Source organism: Apodemus sylvaticus, chromosome 1, assembly GCF_947179515.1.
Source record: "Apodemus sylvaticus chromosome 1, mApoSyl1.1, whole genome shotgun sequence".
NCBI classification, from domain to species: domain Eukaryota; kingdom Metazoa; phylum Chordata; class Mammalia; order Rodentia; family Muridae; genus Apodemus; species Apodemus sylvaticus.
Window position 1 is genome coordinate 60,454,146 of NC_067472.1, and position 17,482 is coordinate 60,471,627.

Sequence of the window (17,482 nt, forward strand, 5' to 3'; positions counted from 1 at the left end):
TGGTGGGACTCTCCACAGGTCTTGGGTTTTGGGGGGCAAGTGCACGGGTGACGTCGGCGTTTGGATGACGTCAACACACACATTGGAGTGACAGCACGGAAGCAGGACTGCTAGCTGCGCGCACCTGCCAGGCTCCTTACCGGTGGATCCACCGCCGTCCTGTCTCCGCAGGGGGTTGGCCTGACGGGGGTGGGGCTAAAGCGAGGACTAACCAATTGGAGCTCTGGATGGGCTGCCCGCCCACTACCGTGGATCTGGCGCATGCGCATGGCCAGGCGGCCGTCCTCTCTCTCGCAGGGGGCGGTGCTGACGCTCGCGCCGACGCGCCGGACGTCGGGCACGTTGACGCCGGCGACGCGCCGGGCCCGGTTCTCTGCGCTCGCCAGTGTCCCGCGGCGGCGGGCCGGCCTTCGTGACGAGCGGGGCGGCGGGCCCGGGGGCCGGGCGAGGACGCAGCCTCGGGGCTGCGTGGGTCGGCCCGCAGCCGGCCGCCGCCCGAAGGCCACCGCATAGCCCCGGAGCCGCGCCCGCCGGCCAAGGTGAGGGCGGGTGGAGCGGGCCGCGCAGAGTGGCGGGCCAGGGTCCGCGGGGCCGGGTCGGCGGGGTCAGCCGGCGGGGGTCAGGAGGGCCAGCAGAGTTGCGGTTAGCCTGGCAAAACGGGTTGATTGCAGTTAGGTCCTAGTCAGCTTAGACTGGCCAGTGTAGGTAAGGTTGGGGGCAGTGAGGCTGGGGTCAGCTGAGCCAGGCCGGGTCAGCGGGTCCTGGTCAGATGCACCTGCAGCGCGTTCTCTTCATCCCCCACCCTGTGCCCTGACAGCATGCAATCTCTAGTTCCATCTCACCTTTCCCTTCTCTCTCTCTCTCTTTTTTAACCTAGCCCTGTTGTACCGACTTCCTAGATTCCCAGTGTGGTTATATTTTCTCTTTCTGTTCTTTCCCCCTGTCTCTGATTGTGAGCTTATGTAAGTTAGGTTGGCTGACCAACCGTTACACAGCAGCAGGCCTTTGCAAAACACTTCTGTCCAGACTTTAAAAAGTCAATCCAGTTGCTTTTCCCGCTGATCACCAAATATCCAGCCCCACAAGTCAGGGAGCCTGGTAGTCCTTCCCAGGAGCTGACTGCACACATTCCTAGAAGATGCTTGGGTCCATAGCGCTGGTGTTTGTCAGTTTCCAGTCTTCTGTGGTTGAGGGACTGCTTTGAATCTCTCTTCCTGGGGAAACCCACTGTCTTCAGCTGTTAAGTGTGGATTTTTAAACAGGCCTTACTGGTTGGAGGTGAGCATCCCAGCTCCTCTTGCTCCCAGAACTCTCTCTCCCAGTCTGCTCTTCAGATTGATCTGTGCTTGCTTGCTACTTCCCAGAGTGAGTGCATCCAGAGTGGATGACAGCTGCAGGGCTGTCAGCCTTTTTCTCACTAGCCACAGGTGGTACTCAGAAAGCTGCAGGTTTGTCTTGCACCTACTGACTGTGGCCTGCATCTTTCCTTTTTCAAGATGATGTGCGAGGTGATGCCGACCATTAGTGAAGCAGAGGGCCCCCCAGGAGGCGGTGGGAGCCATGGGTCAGGCTCCCCTTCTCAGCCAGACGCCGATTCGCATTTTGAGCAGCTCATGGTTTCCATGCTGGAAGAACGAGACCGCCTTCTGGACACACTGAGAGAGACACAAGAAACACTAGCGTTAACCCAGGGGAAACTGCATGAAGTTGGTCATGAAAGAGATTCTTTGCAGAGGCAGCTCAACACTGCACTTCCACAGGTATGCCCATCAAACTGAAATCAAGGTTTCTGTCGTTAAATGTCTGCAGGAGGGTCTTGTTAATGTATTAGCTTGCTGGCTGTTTTGTGTAACCACTTGGGAAGTGATGGTTCTGGTGTTTTCTGAGCACTGGTAAAATTCTCAGGAATTCAATTTAGGAATAAATGGGTATTCTCTGAAGCCATTTAACCACACCACTACACTGTTATGCCTCTTGGGGAAACTGCCTAGATTTAGGAAAGTACTTCAGTGTTTTTGACAGAAGGCTATGAAGCAATTGAGCTGTGCTGAGTCTCCTGTTCTGTTCTATACTTGTCCTTGTCTTCTGTGGACCTGTGAGGGGTGGATCTCAAGGTTTGTGTATTTTATCTCTGGTTTATGTCTTGTGGAATTTCAATTTCCTAGGGAAATCTTGTGGATAAATAGAACTCATTTCATGGGAAAAGTCTATACAGGCTTTCTCCAGAACGCCCGTGAGCTGTAACTAAACTTTGTTTCAGGGGAGAAAAGATTGAAAACTGAACCATGAGGCTCTTCTTAGGCAGATGAGACTTCCAGAGCTTGAAATACCTACTGTGTCTTCAGTGTCACATTTGGACTGGTGTGCTACAGCCTCCTCTTTTGGAGTTAGATGCAGAGGCAGTAGTACAGGAAGGAGAAGGCAGTATAACCAGCAGAGCCCAAGGTGAGGCATGTGGAGCAGGGGTTGCTTAGATTCCTGCTGACAGCCCACTTTACTCATCATGATGGGCGTCTCCTTGGTGCTCAAGGAATCTGCTCTTGTGGTGTGTCTGCAGATATCAGTTAGCAAGTCAGTAATGACTGCCTTGATGCATCTCTCAGCTGTAAAGTCAGTTCTGTGAGATGGGACTAAATGTTTGAATGTCCTTTTTAGAAACAGTAATTTGGTGTTAGTGTTGTGTGCTGAGGGGTTTTGTTTGGTGGCTAGAGAGTTGTCTTTTCTTCCTGGAATCTTAGGAATGAGCAGGTTCATCAGGTCAGATTTTGTTGCCTTGTGCTCAAAAGGCCTTCAGGATGCTGTGAGTCCTACACGCTCTACTTTACACTTGGGTTTGTTGCAGCTCAAGTCTGTGTCAGTAGCTGGTCCACATTTAGGTTTTTGGAAAGAACAGGCACAGGGGATGCAGAACTGGCGGGGTTGTGGGCAGTGAGTTTCAGGCATTGAGAGTTGTCTCACCTGCTGGTCAGCCTGTTACCAGGTTGTGCTGACTTGCTGCTCTGCAGTGCCTCATCACATGTAGGACATGCTTGTGTCCACAGTTACATCATATCTGACCCGAGTCGAGTGTCACAGAGTAAACTTGTTCTAGACTATTCGCTTCCTGGAATCAGGGTCCTCTAGTGGCTATAAACGTGACCAGATGGGCATGTATGTTCAGTCAGTATACTTACATTGGAGCATGCATGAGGACCGTACAGACCACAAGTGTGTGTCTCAGCTGGCTCTCCAGTTATGCCCCAGGAGCTTGGATCAAGTGATGGATAGGACCATGCCTCCTATGAAAACTCCCTCCTGCTTCCTGCCATCACTGACTGTCCTCCATTCTAATGTTCTGCTCTTCAGTATTGGTTCCATTTCATGTGCTTGACTTTCTGTAGGAAATCTGTATGTTTGTCTTTTGACCCTTCCCTGGACTTGTGAGACCCACCTTTACATTCTGTGTAGTTGGGCCCTACCTGTTCCTTCTGCAGTCAGGACCCCTGAGGCTGACCCTGGTCCTAATCTTCCTAGGATACTTTTGCATTTGGGGAGGTGCAGAACTAGGTGTGTGTGTTTCTGTTGGAGTGTTCTAAGGAGTGGAATTGTAGTGAACACCAGCCTCGGGAGTTGCTGCCAAAAGTGGCCGTGGTGACAGTTGGTATAACCACATGGCCATCAGCAGTGTGAGAAACTTATGTGCTGCAAAGCTCCAGGTGGAGAGGTGGCTTCTTGACTGCAGTCACCTGCAGTACAGCAGCTTCTCAGCAGGCACATGAGAGCTCAGTGATCTTTTATTTCTTGTTTGTTGATTGGATTGTCTGTTTCTAATTTGAAGGATTTTTTTTTAAAGATTTATTTGTTCATTTATTTATTTATTATATATACAGTAGTCTGCATGTAAGCTTACAGGCCAGAAGAGGGCACCAGATCTCATTGTGGATAGTTAGTGAACCACCATGTGGTTGCTGGGAATTGAACTCAGGACCTCTAGAAGAGCAGCCAGTGCTCTAAACCTCTGTGCCATCTCTCCATCTCCTGATTTGAAGTTCTTTATACATTCTCTGTACATAGATATATAGAAGATTTTTTGTTGTTTGTTTGTTTGGTTGGTTGATTTTGAGACATGGTCTCTCTACGTAGCTCTGGCTGTCCTCAAACTCCCTATGTAAGCCAGGCTGGCCCCAAACTCATAGAGATATACTTGCCTCTGCCTCCTTAATGCTGAAATTAAGGTGTGTGCAAACACACCTCAGTAGAAGTTTTAAATTTTAATGTAATTCAGTTGATTAATCTTGGTCCACCCCCCCCCTCCAAGAATATTTAGTTTTGGTTGTGAGCCTAGCCATTAACTGCTGAGCCATCTCTTCAGCCCAAGAATAATTAATGTAGGGGCTGGAGAGTTGGCTCAGTGATTAAGAGCACTAGCTGATATTCTAGAGGACCTAGGTTTAATTCCCAGCATCCATATGGCAGCTCATAACTTTTTATAACTTTTTCAGGAGATCTGACACTTTCCTTTGGCCTCCAATGACACTAGACGCATAGGTGGTACATAGCCATACATGTAGGCAACATTCATACACATACATAATTAAAAATGAATATTTCATGTAGGCCAGGCTGGTGGTATACGTTTTTAATCCCAGCACCCAGGTAGATCTCTGTGAGACTGAGGCCAGCCTAGTCTATATAGTAAGTTCTAGGTTAGTTAAAAAAAAATAAAATCAAATCCCAACCAAACCCAAAGTAATATTTACTGTGTTTTGATCTGCTAGTCTTAAGCTAGGGTGTGTCTCATTGGTAGAGTGATGAGTAGATGGGTGGCTCTTCTGCTCCAGTGGTGTGTTTGCCATCTTTGCACAAATGACTAGATGACTGCAGAAGTTGTCTTGAGATTTGATATTTTAAATTCTTCACCTTTGTTCTTTAAGATTTTCTTAGTCTGGCTCATAAAATTTGCTTGGGCCAGAGAGAGGCTTGGTGGGTTAAAGTGCTTGCTTCACAAGCCTGGGAGCCTGACCTTGGAACCCATGGTGGAAGGAGAGAAGCAATTCCTGAAAGTTATCATTTGACCTCTGCGTGCGCGCGCGCGCGCACACACACACACACACACACACACACATGTGTGCGCTCACCCATGCAAGCACACATACACATCTGTGAACATGCCTAATCTACAGACCTCTGTGGGGGCTGGTGTCTTTTCAGCATTGCTCTTCAAGTCTACAGATAGAACACAGCTATGTAATTATTTTTGTTGGTGTATTGAGATAGAACTGGCTTATTTAAAAAATACTGTCTTGAACATTATTTTAGTTTTATGTGTATGGTTATTTTTTCTGCGTGGATATCTGTTCCCCACCTGCATGCAGTACCCTTGAAGGCCAGAAAAGGTGTTGGATTCTCCGGGATTGGAGTTATATGCGGTTGTGAGATACCATGTGGGTGCTGGAAATTGAACCCCGGGTCCCGGGTCTCCTAGAAGAGTAGCCAGGTACTCTTAAACTGCTGACCCATATATCTAGCTCCTAAATAGAACTGGCTTTTTCTTTTTTTTTTCTTTTCTTTTCTTTTTTCATTTTTTTTTTTTTTTGACTTGATCTCTGTTGATCAGGTGAGTTTCAATTTGTGATTTTCCTATCCCAGACTCCTAAAAGCTGGGATTATAGGTGTGGACCCCACATCCAATAAGAACTGAGTTTTGGGATTTGAGAGTTGTTCTTGCACTCCTCCTCTGGATCTCCATTGGATTGATTGATTGATTGATTGATTGATCGATTGATTTTTTTTGTTGTTTTTGTTTTTTTGTTTGTTTGTTTTGAGACAGGGTTTCCTCTGTGTAGCCCTAGCTGTCCTGGAACTCACTCTGTAGACCAGGCTGGCCTCGAACTCAGAAATCCACCTACCTCTGCCTCCAAAGTGCTGGGATTAAAGGCGTGCGCCACCACTGCCTGGCCGATTGATTTTCTTGTGGAGTTGCACTGGCTGAGTTCTTCAGTACGGGATGTAACTACCATCCACAGTTGTACAAGTTGTGGGTCTCCTTGTCTTGCCCCTGGAAGCACTCATGCACTGTTTTATCTACAATTGCAGTCGTCACTGAAGGGCTTTGGTAAACAGTCTCTGTTAACTGTGACACTTCCAAGGACTTTCTAAGAGTTCTTTCTTTTTTTAAATTTGTTCAGTTGTTTGTTGAGACAGGTTCTTGCTGTGTAGCCCAGATGATCTCAATCTCAGGATTGTCTTAATGTTTTTGAAAAAACTCATATGTGAACCACCTGTGTGGTGGCTCAGTAATAAGGAGGCTCAGGGAGGAAGACTACTACCAAGTGAGAGGCCATCCTGAGCTACATAATGGTTTCTAGGTTAGCCTGGATGGACCCGATCAGAAAAAATAAAACCAAACCAGAAAAGTGTTTATTGAATTCCTCAATTTGTTCTGTATCTTTTGAGGCAGTCGTGTGAGTTTTCTGTTTGGTAGTCAGCTTTGGAATCCCACGAGTGACTTCTAACTGGATTTTGTTAGTACTGTAGGGTTGTAGTCATGAGGAAGGCTGACCTGTGTCATCACCTTCTGTGCCCTTGGGAGATTTTGGTGTGGAGGTTGGATTGCTTTCATGAACAAGGTAGCCAGAGTTTCTGGGTTGTGCTTTGTGGAAGATTTCCTGTGAAGGAGGTGTTTTCCGCCTTGAATGTTAGAGTGCATTGGTTAACCACACAGTGCAGGATCTTCCTGGTGAGAAAGAAAAACTTCCAGACACTTTGTGGTAGAAATTAATTTTTCTGATAGTTATGTTTAGGCTTGGTCTTTGTTCCCTGAGGACTTGGGGACCAAGCTTTCTAGTTTTTAGGATAAAGGGGAGACAAAGCCTTGCTGTGCTGCTCAGGCTGCCTTGAACCATTATCCTCTTGTCTCTGCCTTCTAGGAACAGGGATTATAGGCATGCATCACCATCCCTCCTGACCTCCCTTCCCCTCCCTTCCCTTTAAGATAGCATCTTGTTGTGTATCTTTGACCGTCCTGGGACTCACTATGTAGACTAGGCTGGCCTTTAACTCATGGGGATCCTTCTGCCACTGCTTCCTGAGCACTGAAATTAAAGGCCCTTCCTATTCTTCCTCCTTATTTTTTTTTCTCTTCCCCCAACCTCAGTAGGATTTGCTTATAGCACAGGCTTGCTTAAAACTTACAGTTCTTCTGCCTCAGGCTTCTAAGTGCTCGCATTACCTCTATCGCCACATCTAGCCACAGTTATGTGCTTTGTTGCTCTTTACCCCTTGCCTTCTCATGTTTCTGTCAGGGGTTGTCTTCTTTTGCTCAGAGAAACCATTGCCCCCGCCCCCCACATGTTTTGTGTATATATCTGTGCACAGCCATGTGCATGTAGAGGCCCAAGAACATCCCCAGCTCTAGTGGCTCAGTCACCATCCACCTTGTTTTTGAGCCAGGGTCTCTCACTGACCTGGAGCTTGCCGATTAGGTCAGTCTGGCCGGCTGTGGAGGTCCAGAGATACACTTGTCTCCATATCCCACAGCTTCCCAGCGCTCCCGGCCATAGCCCACACCTCCTTGCCTTTTTTGGGGGGGCGGGGGGTGTATAGGTTTTGTGGCTAGAACTCAGGTCCTTATTTTTGCAAGGCAAGCACTGTATCAACAGCCGCTTCCTTAGCCTTTCTGGTGGCAGAATCGGTGTTTTCTTTGTGCTGGGTAGAGGGCATATTTAGTGAGTTTAGAAAGCCTTTTGCCTTTCAGCTCCCCTGTATTCCTTGTTTTTAGCACCTCAAGGACCTGTGCTAACTCAGTGTAGAAGCCCTAGGGCTTACACCTATATTCCACTGTTTATACACCTCTTTCTTTTGTTGTTGTTGTTGTTAGTTTGTTCCCCCCCCCCCCCACAGGGTTTCTCTGAATGGCCCTGGCTGTCCTGGAACTGACTCTGTAGATCAGGCTGGCCTCGAACTCAGAAATCTGCCTGCCTCTGTCTCCCAAGTGCTGGGATTACAGGCATGTGCCATCACTGCCCGGCTTACACACCTCTTTCTTTATCTTCATATACTCTGTCCTGTCTGGATATTTCTTACTGACCTTACTTCCTCTCATCTCCTGCTGTGTTGAGTTTCTTGTTTGAGCTACTATATATAATTTTCAGTTTTAGTGTCTGTGATCATATTTTTGTTGTGTATGTGTTAGGCTGGTGCTGGATCTGAGACTGCCCTGCCTTACTGGGGAGCAGGAGAGCAGATGGTGCGTTCTTGCTACCTACAGCAGAGGTCATGGTGAGAATGTCAGTTATTATCTGATACCTCAGCAGGCCATGTTAACTTTCTAATCAGAACCCGAGGTGCAGGGCACTGCTGATCTGGCCACTCAGCTGTGGAAAGAATGCAGACTCCAGTCCCTCAGCTGCTCTATTGGCTACCATGCAGGGTGTCTCCATCTTTCTAAGTCTGCCCCTCATGTCTGGTCAGGGGAGGGCTACATTGGCAGATCTTGCTTTGGCAAAGGTGACTGAGGAGGTAAGAGGCTGTGTGTTGCCCGCTCTGTGAATTGATCACATACAGTTTTCTTTGTCATTAAAAAAATGCTGCGTTTAGGTTTTGTTCCAGTTTTAAAGTTTCAGCTGTATTTCATTGTGGGTTTTAGTTCATTTCTACTTTTTCATTAAGTGCTCAAAAGTTTTAGTATAGAGCTGACAAATCTCTTGCATGGTTTTAAGATTTTTTTTTAACTGTGTATGGCTGTTCTGTCTGCATGTGTGTTTATGCATCATGTGTGTGTGGTGCTCTCAGGTTGGAAGAGGGTGTTGGAACCTCTAGAGCTGAAGTTAGGGATGATTGTGAGACATCCTGTGGGTGCTGGGAACAGAACCCAGGTCATGTGCTAGTGCAGTGAGTGCTTTTACCGGCCAAGGCATCTCTACAGCCCTGTTTAGTTCTTTAAATAGTCCATGTTGTATATTCTAGTTTTTCCATTCCACATGGCCAGAGAGTGTGTGGCAACTCCAGGTCAATGAAGTTGCAGATTCAGTTTCAGGTCTGATGACTGGGCCTGGGCCACCTGATGGAATTGAGGAATTGTCTTTAAACTTTTTGATTCAGGGAGTCAGCATGCTTTGGATTTTTTTGAGGCTGGGTATCACTAGCTAACCCAGGCTAGCCTCAATCTGAGTGCTGGGATTAGAGGCTCACACTCACAGCTTTATTTTATTTTTTTTAAGATTATTTATTCATTTTATGTATGTGAGTACACTGTTGCTGTCTTCAGACAGACCAGAAGAGGGCATTGGATCCCATTACAGAGGTTGTGAACCATCATGTGGTTGCTGGGAATTGAACTCAGGACCTCAGAAACAGCAGTCAGTGTTCTTAACCACTGAACCATCTCTCCAGCTCCTACACCCATAGCTTTTATCTTTACATCTTGTGCACTGATCTTTGCAGACCTTTTGAGAGCAACAGTGAGATTTTTAAAAGCCATCTGATTTAGAAAGCTTCAGATGGCGATATATATTTAGGGTAAATTCAGGTTGGGTCCTGATTTTGCCTCTTGTGTCTTGAAATCTGCGGATCAGGATTGAGGTAGTTATCTGGTGGAGCTGAGAGCATTGTAAGGAAAAGGGTGTTAAAAATCAAAGCTCTGTGGATTGGGGTAAGCTGGTGGCAATGTAGAGAGCTGTAGGGCTAGAAAGGACAGTGCCTGGTTAGTAGGTGTTTTGTCTCAGGCTAGGATGAGAGAAAGTAGGGCAGTTAGAAAAGAAGCAGTCAGTATCATGCCCACTCTAGAGAGGCTGCCCTATAGGCTGAAGAGGAACAGTTAAGCCCGGCCACAGGGAGGCATTGCCTCTAGCAAGGGGCTAGCATGCTCTGAAACATCCGGAAGTGGAGCTCCCCAAGACTTACTTCTCCTTAAACAAGGGTTGCACTGATGGGCCTGGGTGTGGAGGCCCAGGAGTTTTCCTGAAGTTTGGTTGAGTTATGAGTTGACTGCAGTGCTGCCAGAGCTGAGGTTTGAGACCTCGGGACTCAGGTATGGGGGAAATACTTGGAGTTGGCTTTGCTTAGAACTGAGGGGCAGATTGTGGAAGGTGGCTTTCTGGCCCTTCACTGTCATATATTGATTGGTTCATGTGTGTCTGTGCTATGCTCTGTTTTTTGTTTGTTTTGTTTTTTTAAGGCAGGGTCTCATGCAGCCCAGATTAGCCTCTAATTCACTAGCTGAGGATCTTAAACTGGGACTATAGGCATGTGTCACCACAGTTTATGTGCTACTGGGGACCAGACTCAGAGGTTTTGTCTATGCAGATATTCTACCAAATAAGCCACATCCCCAACTGCATGTCACAGTCTTTCTACGTGTCAGCCCCTCAGCTCACCCTAGTTCTCAAGACAGAGCTGCATGTCACTTTTCTGTCTCTGCTGCCTCCCAGTGTGGACCATGCCTGTTGTCTGGCAGCTTCTTGGGGAGTGTGACAACCCTCCTTTGGGCTTTTCTTGCCCTGGCCTCTGCCTGTTAGCTGTTAAGAGACAATGGGGAATAGGTTTTGCTAACTCCAAAGATATTCCAAAATGTTGATGTTCCAGCTGAAATACAGCTCAGTGGAAGAGGGCTTTCCTAGCATGTGTGAGGCCCTATCTTCCTTCCCCAGCCTACAAAACAAACTAGCAACAGAAATGCCACATTTTGGCTTTTGCTTAAGTTGACAGCTCCATTTGGTTGAGGCAGGGTCTTATGTAGCCCAGGCTGGACTCAGACTTCCTCAAATCCTCCAGATTGGCCCTGGGTCCTTCTGACAAGACACCATTAATTTGGAGTGTTAAATTGCTTTCTGGCACAAAATATGTTCCAGGCTTACTTAGTACTATCCTGCCTGGTAGCAAACCTTTTGGAGCCCTGATTCCTTTTGTGGGAAATAATACTTAAAGGTTACTATCTGGGGGGCTGTGCTCCTTGTAACTGGTCAGAATCTAGGCGGGGAAGCTGGATGCAGTGGCAGATGTCTGTAATCCCAGTATGTGGGACGTGGAAATGGAAGGGTTCAAAAGTTTAGTCACTTTGGCTACATAGGGAGCTTGGGTCAGCCTTATAGGAAGACCCTGTTTAAAAAGGGAAGCAAAAGCTGGGTGTTGGCGGTGATGGCGCACGCCTTTAATCCCAGCATTTGGGAGGCAGAGGCAGGTGGATTTCTGAGTTCCAGGACAGCCAGGGCTATACAGAGAAACCCTGTCTCGAAAAACCAAAAAAAAAAAAAAGATGACATGGTCCTCTCTTAGCCTATGAACCCTATAGTTAGTCTTCCAGCTTCAGCCTCTTTTTTTTTTTTTTTTTTTTTTTTTTAACAGAGCTGAGGACCGAACCCAGGGCCTTGCGCTTGCTAGGCAAGCGCTCTACCACTGAGCTAAATCCCCAACCCCCAGCTTCAGCCTCTTGAGCACTGTGGTTACAGGTGTGTACCCCTATATCTGGCTAATGGGATTTCTTACCAGTTTTGGGGGGAGTGGCTGAAAATAAATACATATTAAGAATGTGCAGTTAAAATAATATTTTTTTCAAGTCACTACTGGATTTTAAAGTAATTTGATTTGGCATGGCCATACTAACAAAATAATTATAAATTTTGATACATAGTTAAGTATATTCATTCTTGATTATTTAAAATTTCTTATAGTTACTGATTGACTGATTGTGTGTGAGAATAAATCAGAGGACAACTTTCTTAGTTCTGTTCACCATAAGCTGTGGGGATCAAATTTAGGTTATTAGGTTAAGCAGCAAGTATCCTGAACCATCTCTCCAACCCCACTTATTGTTTTCAACTTTTTATTGGTTCTTTGTGATTTTTACATCATTCATCCCAATCCCATTCATCTCTCCCTCCTACCCACCCTCCACCCTTACAACCTCCTCACCACAGACAAAAAGAATTCTTGTTGTGGAAGTTGTAGTGTTTCCCAAGTATAACCTTATGTCCACGCTTCTTTGATTGCAGATGTTCATTGCAATGACTCAATGGTCTGTTACTAGGCTGTGGCTTTTGTTACACTATCAGTACTAGAATCTCATTGGGACTTCTCTGGGATAGCCCGTTGTTGCCCCGTGTCATGGAGATTCTGTAGTTTTGGATCTGTAGGACTGGACCCTTCATTCTCTCCCGCAGTTCATTGATAGAATTGATGTTGGGGTGGGCTGATTCAAAGCCCTGGCTCTGGGCCTGAGAGGTATCTGAGTTGGTTACCCTGCTGGCTCTGCTACTTCTGGGAATCCCCAGAGCCAGTGCTACTGTGGTCCCCAGTTGAGGTTCAGGGCTCACTCTCCCACTCTCATGACCCTATGGCCAACTCTCTCTTGGTGACGGACAAGGGAGGGGAAGAGGGCATCTCTCTTTTGTCAGAGCCACTGCACAGCAAACCAGGCAGGCCTGTCTTTTCAGCTCATGCCCAGGGGGCTGGCTCACTGGTAACCCCACTTCCAGATCCAGCTCTACTATGCTGCCCAGGCAAGGTGCAGGGCCTGCTCTCCCAAGTACAGCAGTAGGTGAGGGGTAGGGCCAGCTCTTCTGCCTGACATAGGTGGCAAGGGACTAGGGTAGGGGCATCTCTCCTTCGTCCATGTCAAGGTATGGCATACAAATGGTAGGACCAGCTCTCCCATTTTTGCACCCTCAGGGCTGGGCTTGCCCACGCCCTTGCCATCAGGGTCAGCTCTACAGTGCAGGGCTTGTTCTCCCGAGTGCTGCTGTTGGTGGGGGGTAGGGGCAGCTCTCATGATCTCATGGCCCCAGGACCTGGTCTCCCACCTGCTGCAGGTAGTGAGGGGCAAGCAGGGTAGAGGGCATTTCTCCCTTGTCTGTACTACCACAGGGGAGATGAATGGCAGGGCCAGCTTTCCCATACTCATACCCTTGGGGCAGGTTCACCTGTGACTCCTGAAAAGTGCAGGGACCTACTCTCCTGAGTACTCCAGCTGCCTAGGGGTGGAGTCAGCTCCCCTGCTGTCCGCTTATCCCGCTGTTGTGAAACTCCGGTAGGTTTAGATCAAGCTGGCCTCAATGCACACCTACCTCTTCCTCTGCCTCCTGAGTGCCTGGGTTCAAAGTATGTGCCACTGTTCCATTTATTAATTTATGGTAGGGTCTGTCTTTGCTGCTTAGGGCTGTCTTAGACTTCTGAACTCAGGATTCTCCTCTGTCTCCAAAATGTTGGAACTCCACATGTAGATCAGATGACTTTGGAACTCACAGAGATCTGTGCTTGTCTCCTCGGTGCTGTGATTAAAGACATGTTCCATTATTCCTGTTTTTTTTGTTTTTTGTTTTAATTAGGATGTGTGTGTTTATGTGTCTGTTGTGAGTATGTACATGTGTGTGCAGGTACTCGTGAAGGCTAGAGGAGTTGGATCCCTTGGAGCTGGAGCCTCCAATGTTTGTGAACTGTCTGATGTGAGTGCCAGGAATTGAACTCTGGTTGTCTGGTAGAGAGTGTTTGCTTTTAACCATGAAGCCATTTTGCCAGTCCCTGTTTTTGTTTTTGTGGGGGTTTTTTGTTGTTGTTTTTTGAGATAAGGTCTCTTTACATAGTTTACATAGTGACTGTCCTGGAACTCACTATATAGACAGGATGGCTTCAAACTCACAGAGATTGTCTGCCTCTGCCTGCCAAGTACTGGCCCCACAATCTTAATGTTTCTGTGTTCAGAAAGCACAGTTTCTTCAGAGACACAAGGCAGTTGTTAAATATGAGTCCTTCTAATAACGAAGTTAAGTGATAAAATAGGTTTTTAGTGTACATCAGTGCAGTGTAAAGATTACTGCTCTGAAAGGGAGGAATGAGGATGACAAGGAAGGACCTGGCAGGCAAGCGACAGGTCACCTCTGGCATCTGGGCACTTGGTGGACTCGGCATCAGTAGTTTTGGTGACTGCCCCTACTTCTGTTGCCCGTAGCACATGCCTTGGTGCCTTGGTGAGCTACATGCTGCTTGCAGCTTTTCTCGGGAGATGTCTTTCAATCCTCTGTCTCCAGGAACCTGGGATCTCCACTGCAATGCAGGTATCACCTTTTACAACTCTTCTTTGTAGGGGAATCTGACCCTGACACACACTGTCTGGCCTCAGAAGCTTTCTGGAATTTGGTGTAAGCCTCTATCTTAGTTTGGACCAAAAGCAACTTGTGGAGGAAAGGGTTTATTTCATCTTACACTTCCAAGTAACAGTCCATCATGAAGAAAGACTCATCAGGGCAGGAACCTGGAGTCAGGAACTGATGCAGAGACCAAGGAGGAGTGCTGCCTATTGGCTTGTTCTTAAGGATTGCTCAGTCTGTCTGCCTGCCTACCTCCGTCCGTCTGTCCGTTCCTCCCTCCCTCCCTCCTTCCTTCCTTTCCTAGTACAAAGATTTTTTTGAGAAAGGGGTAGGGACAGAGAAAGGGGGGGATAGAGAAGAACAGAAAGAGAGAAGAGAGAGAGGAAGAGGCTGGCTGAGAATGTGGGAACAGAAAGAAAGAAGATGGAGAGAGAGAGCATGAATAGGAGATGGAGAGAAAGCCAGCCTACTTTCTTATAACATCTAGGATACCAGTCCAGGGATGGCACCACCATAATGGACTGGGCGCTCCTGCATCCATCACTATTTAAAAAACAAAAATAAAAACAAAAAAAAAAACCACCCAACAGGCTTGCCTGCAGCCTGATCTTTTGGCAGCATTTTCTCAGTTAAGGTTCCCTTTTCTCAGATGACTCTAGCTTGTGTCAAGTTGACAAAAATTAGCACAGCCTCCATGACCCTCTTTGCAAGACCATATGATTGATGTTGCCAAGTTGTGTTGCCAGATCTAGACATGGTCTGGCTCCTGCCATCTCAGTTGTAGTGACATCTGTGCGCCTTGGTGGCTGAACCTACAAAAACACTTCTTTGGCCTTGCTTTCTTAGCAGAAGTTCTGCACTTTGATCTGAATTGGAGTTTTCATGAGCTGGTGCCTTCAGTGTGGGTGAGGTCTTGCTTTCAGGACATCTTTGCTGTAGTCCCAGTGTAGAGTGTGAGTTCCTCTCCAGAGGTGTTAATCTCTAAAGATAACAGTTGCTTTTTCTTTTTCTTTTTCTTTTTTCTTTTGGTTTTTCAAGACAGGGTTTCTCTCTGTAGCTCCAGCTGTCCTGGAACTCACTCTGTAGACCAGGCTGGCCTTGAACTCAGAAATCCGCCTGCCTCTGCCTCCCAAGTGCTAGGATTAAAGGCGTGCGCCACCACCGCCCAACTGACAGTTGCTTTTTCTGCACCTGCCTTGTCATAAGCTCAGTGCTACCCGGCCCCCTAATTCTGTGTTGCTCTGTACCACAGAGCTCAGTAAGTGAAGTGAGCAGCAGGCAAATTGTACAGCGTAGGCCCTGCTGCTGGGATTTCCTTATTCTCCCAGCCAGGCCTTCTCGGTGTTTTTCTTTTAGCGTTCTGGTCCTTCAGGCTCCTGTCAGAGCGATCCATTACGCTGTTTACTGCATTCCAGGCTTCTCTAGCCTCTAGCTACAGTCTTTCCCATGCCTCCCACAAACCACGTTCAAAGGCTGAGAATCATGTGGTCAGGTTAGCAGCAACAGTCTTCTTCACTGGTTCCAGTTTTCCGTATTAGTTACTTTTCTTGTTTCTATGAGCAGGTAACTGGCCAGAAGCAACTTAAGGGAGGGATTGTTTAATTTTGGTTTAAGTTTAAGAAGGTCTGCTCCATAAAGGCAGGAGAAGTGTCATGATGAAGCCTGAGGCATGTGGACACATTGCAATCATAAGCAGAGAGCAGGAGATTCAATTCATCTGGCTTCCTGCTTTTTCCATTTTTATTCAGTTTGGGAACACATCATACTGGATAGAACATCCCACATTTGGGACAGCATCCTCCTTAGTTAAACCTTTCATTGGTTGACTAAATCCCATAGAGTTGACAATCAAGAGAGGCACAAAGTAGTATATGTCTGACAAGACAGAGTTGTATGGCGATGCTGACTGAGCAACCTTGTCTCACTGTCTGGACAGGTAGCTGTGGATACAGGTGGTGCTGGGTCCTGAGCAGTTAGTGCAATGGGCCCAGAAATGTGGACAAAATGGTTCCACTTTGTGGTGGTTTTTTTTCCCCCACTGTGGCTAAAAGCAGGGGTTTGGCTGGAGCTGGCAGACCGCTGGGCTGAGGCCCTTTTGCCAGGGGCGGGCCTCTGGAGTTTACCCTTTTGCATTTCACAGAGTCTCATTCTTATTCGGAGGAGGAAATTTTTATTTTGCTCCAAAAATAAGTTTGGAAGCTTGAAGCATATCCTGCATTCCCATGTTTTTCTGCTTTGCAGCTGGGCTGGTCACCCGCCGGCCCGTGCAGCTTAGACTATGCGAGGCTTTCAAGTGGCGGTGCCATGGTGCAGTTCAGTCACGCATAGGAAAGCTGAAATGCTGCTGGCCTGGGGTAGGACTCCTAAGCAGTGGATCTCTTTTCCCTCTTTTCCAAGCTCTCTTTTCCCTCCACTTCAGAAAAAGTGGGTCAGATGGTAACAGAGGAAGTCCTCCTGCAGTGCTGAAAGGGTTGGAGTATTAGCTTGAGCACTCTGCGGCCGCACTTCGTATATGCAAATTAAAATGCAAAGGACTGACTGAACTGGAGGACCAATTGTTGGAGGAACCTTCTACTTTGCTGCTATGTGGCTCTGCCCCATGCCTCTACCACAGCATTTACCACAGCATTAAGCTCAGGTCAAGAGAAGCCAGACAAGCAGATTTCTTGTTTCTTGTATCATTTGAAGACATTATACAAATAGTTAAGTGTGCTCTTTTTTTTTTTTTTTTAAATGATGAGTGGAGAGTATTTGGCATGCATAGTTTAAAAGTATGCCTTCCCATGTCTCACTGTTTCTGACTACCTCTGAAAGTTATATCCCACTCTACTCTTTTCCTTTGTGACAGCCAGGCCAGGGAGGGCAGGTGGTAAGGACAAGTGTATCCTCAGGCAGGAGGATATCTTCTTACTTGTCTCCTATGTTACGTCACTCATTTCTGAGCTTTGGGTTCTCTTATTGATATATCATGGATAGTGGTTTCTGGTTTCCATCTAGCAAGCACTTGTTGCTTGTTTGCTGAGTCCAGCACACCGTGTGCTGGGTATGTGGGTACTGGTAAGGTGGGGTACACAGGTTGACAGCCATTGCCTCTGACCCTGGTTAGCCTCTGATACTTTTAATGGTGCTCTACTAGGCTGATAGCCCAGTGAGGCCTGACCACCAGCTCAGGGTTCTGCAGGCACTGTGTGGTGGCATGCTTCTGAGCTCAGGCAGTCTGGCTCCAGAGCTCTCTGACTGAGCCAGGATTGGGTGCATAGTAGTACCCCTTAGGTGTCTCCAGCCTGTGGTACTAGACTGCAGTACTGCTTCTGTGACAGAGGGTCTTCAGCTGTTCTTCTGTTCTTCCATACAGCTCTTCTCCATCCCTATTGGGCCAGAACCTGAGGTGGAGCCAGGCACTGAGTAGTCTAGTGCTTTTG

At 47.3% G+C, this 17,482-nt stretch overlaps 1 protein-coding gene across 1 annotated transcript in view; it reads left to right on the plus strand.

The window, feature by feature from the left end:
• Positions 1 to 316: 316 nt before the first annotated feature.
• The window catches only part of Ppfia1 (PTPRF interacting protein alpha 1), a 77,654-nt gene continuing 60,488 nt past the window's right edge, over positions 317 to 17,482 (plus strand). The window contains exons 1-2 of the mRNA XM_052194483.1: positions 317 to 539; positions 1,497 to 1,760. Of these exons, the coding sequence (XP_052050443.1) occupies positions 1,497 to 1,760 (264 nt within the window). The 5' untranslated portion in view covers positions 317 to 539. The remainder of the gene's footprint in view (positions 540 to 1,496; positions 1,761 to 17,482) is intronic.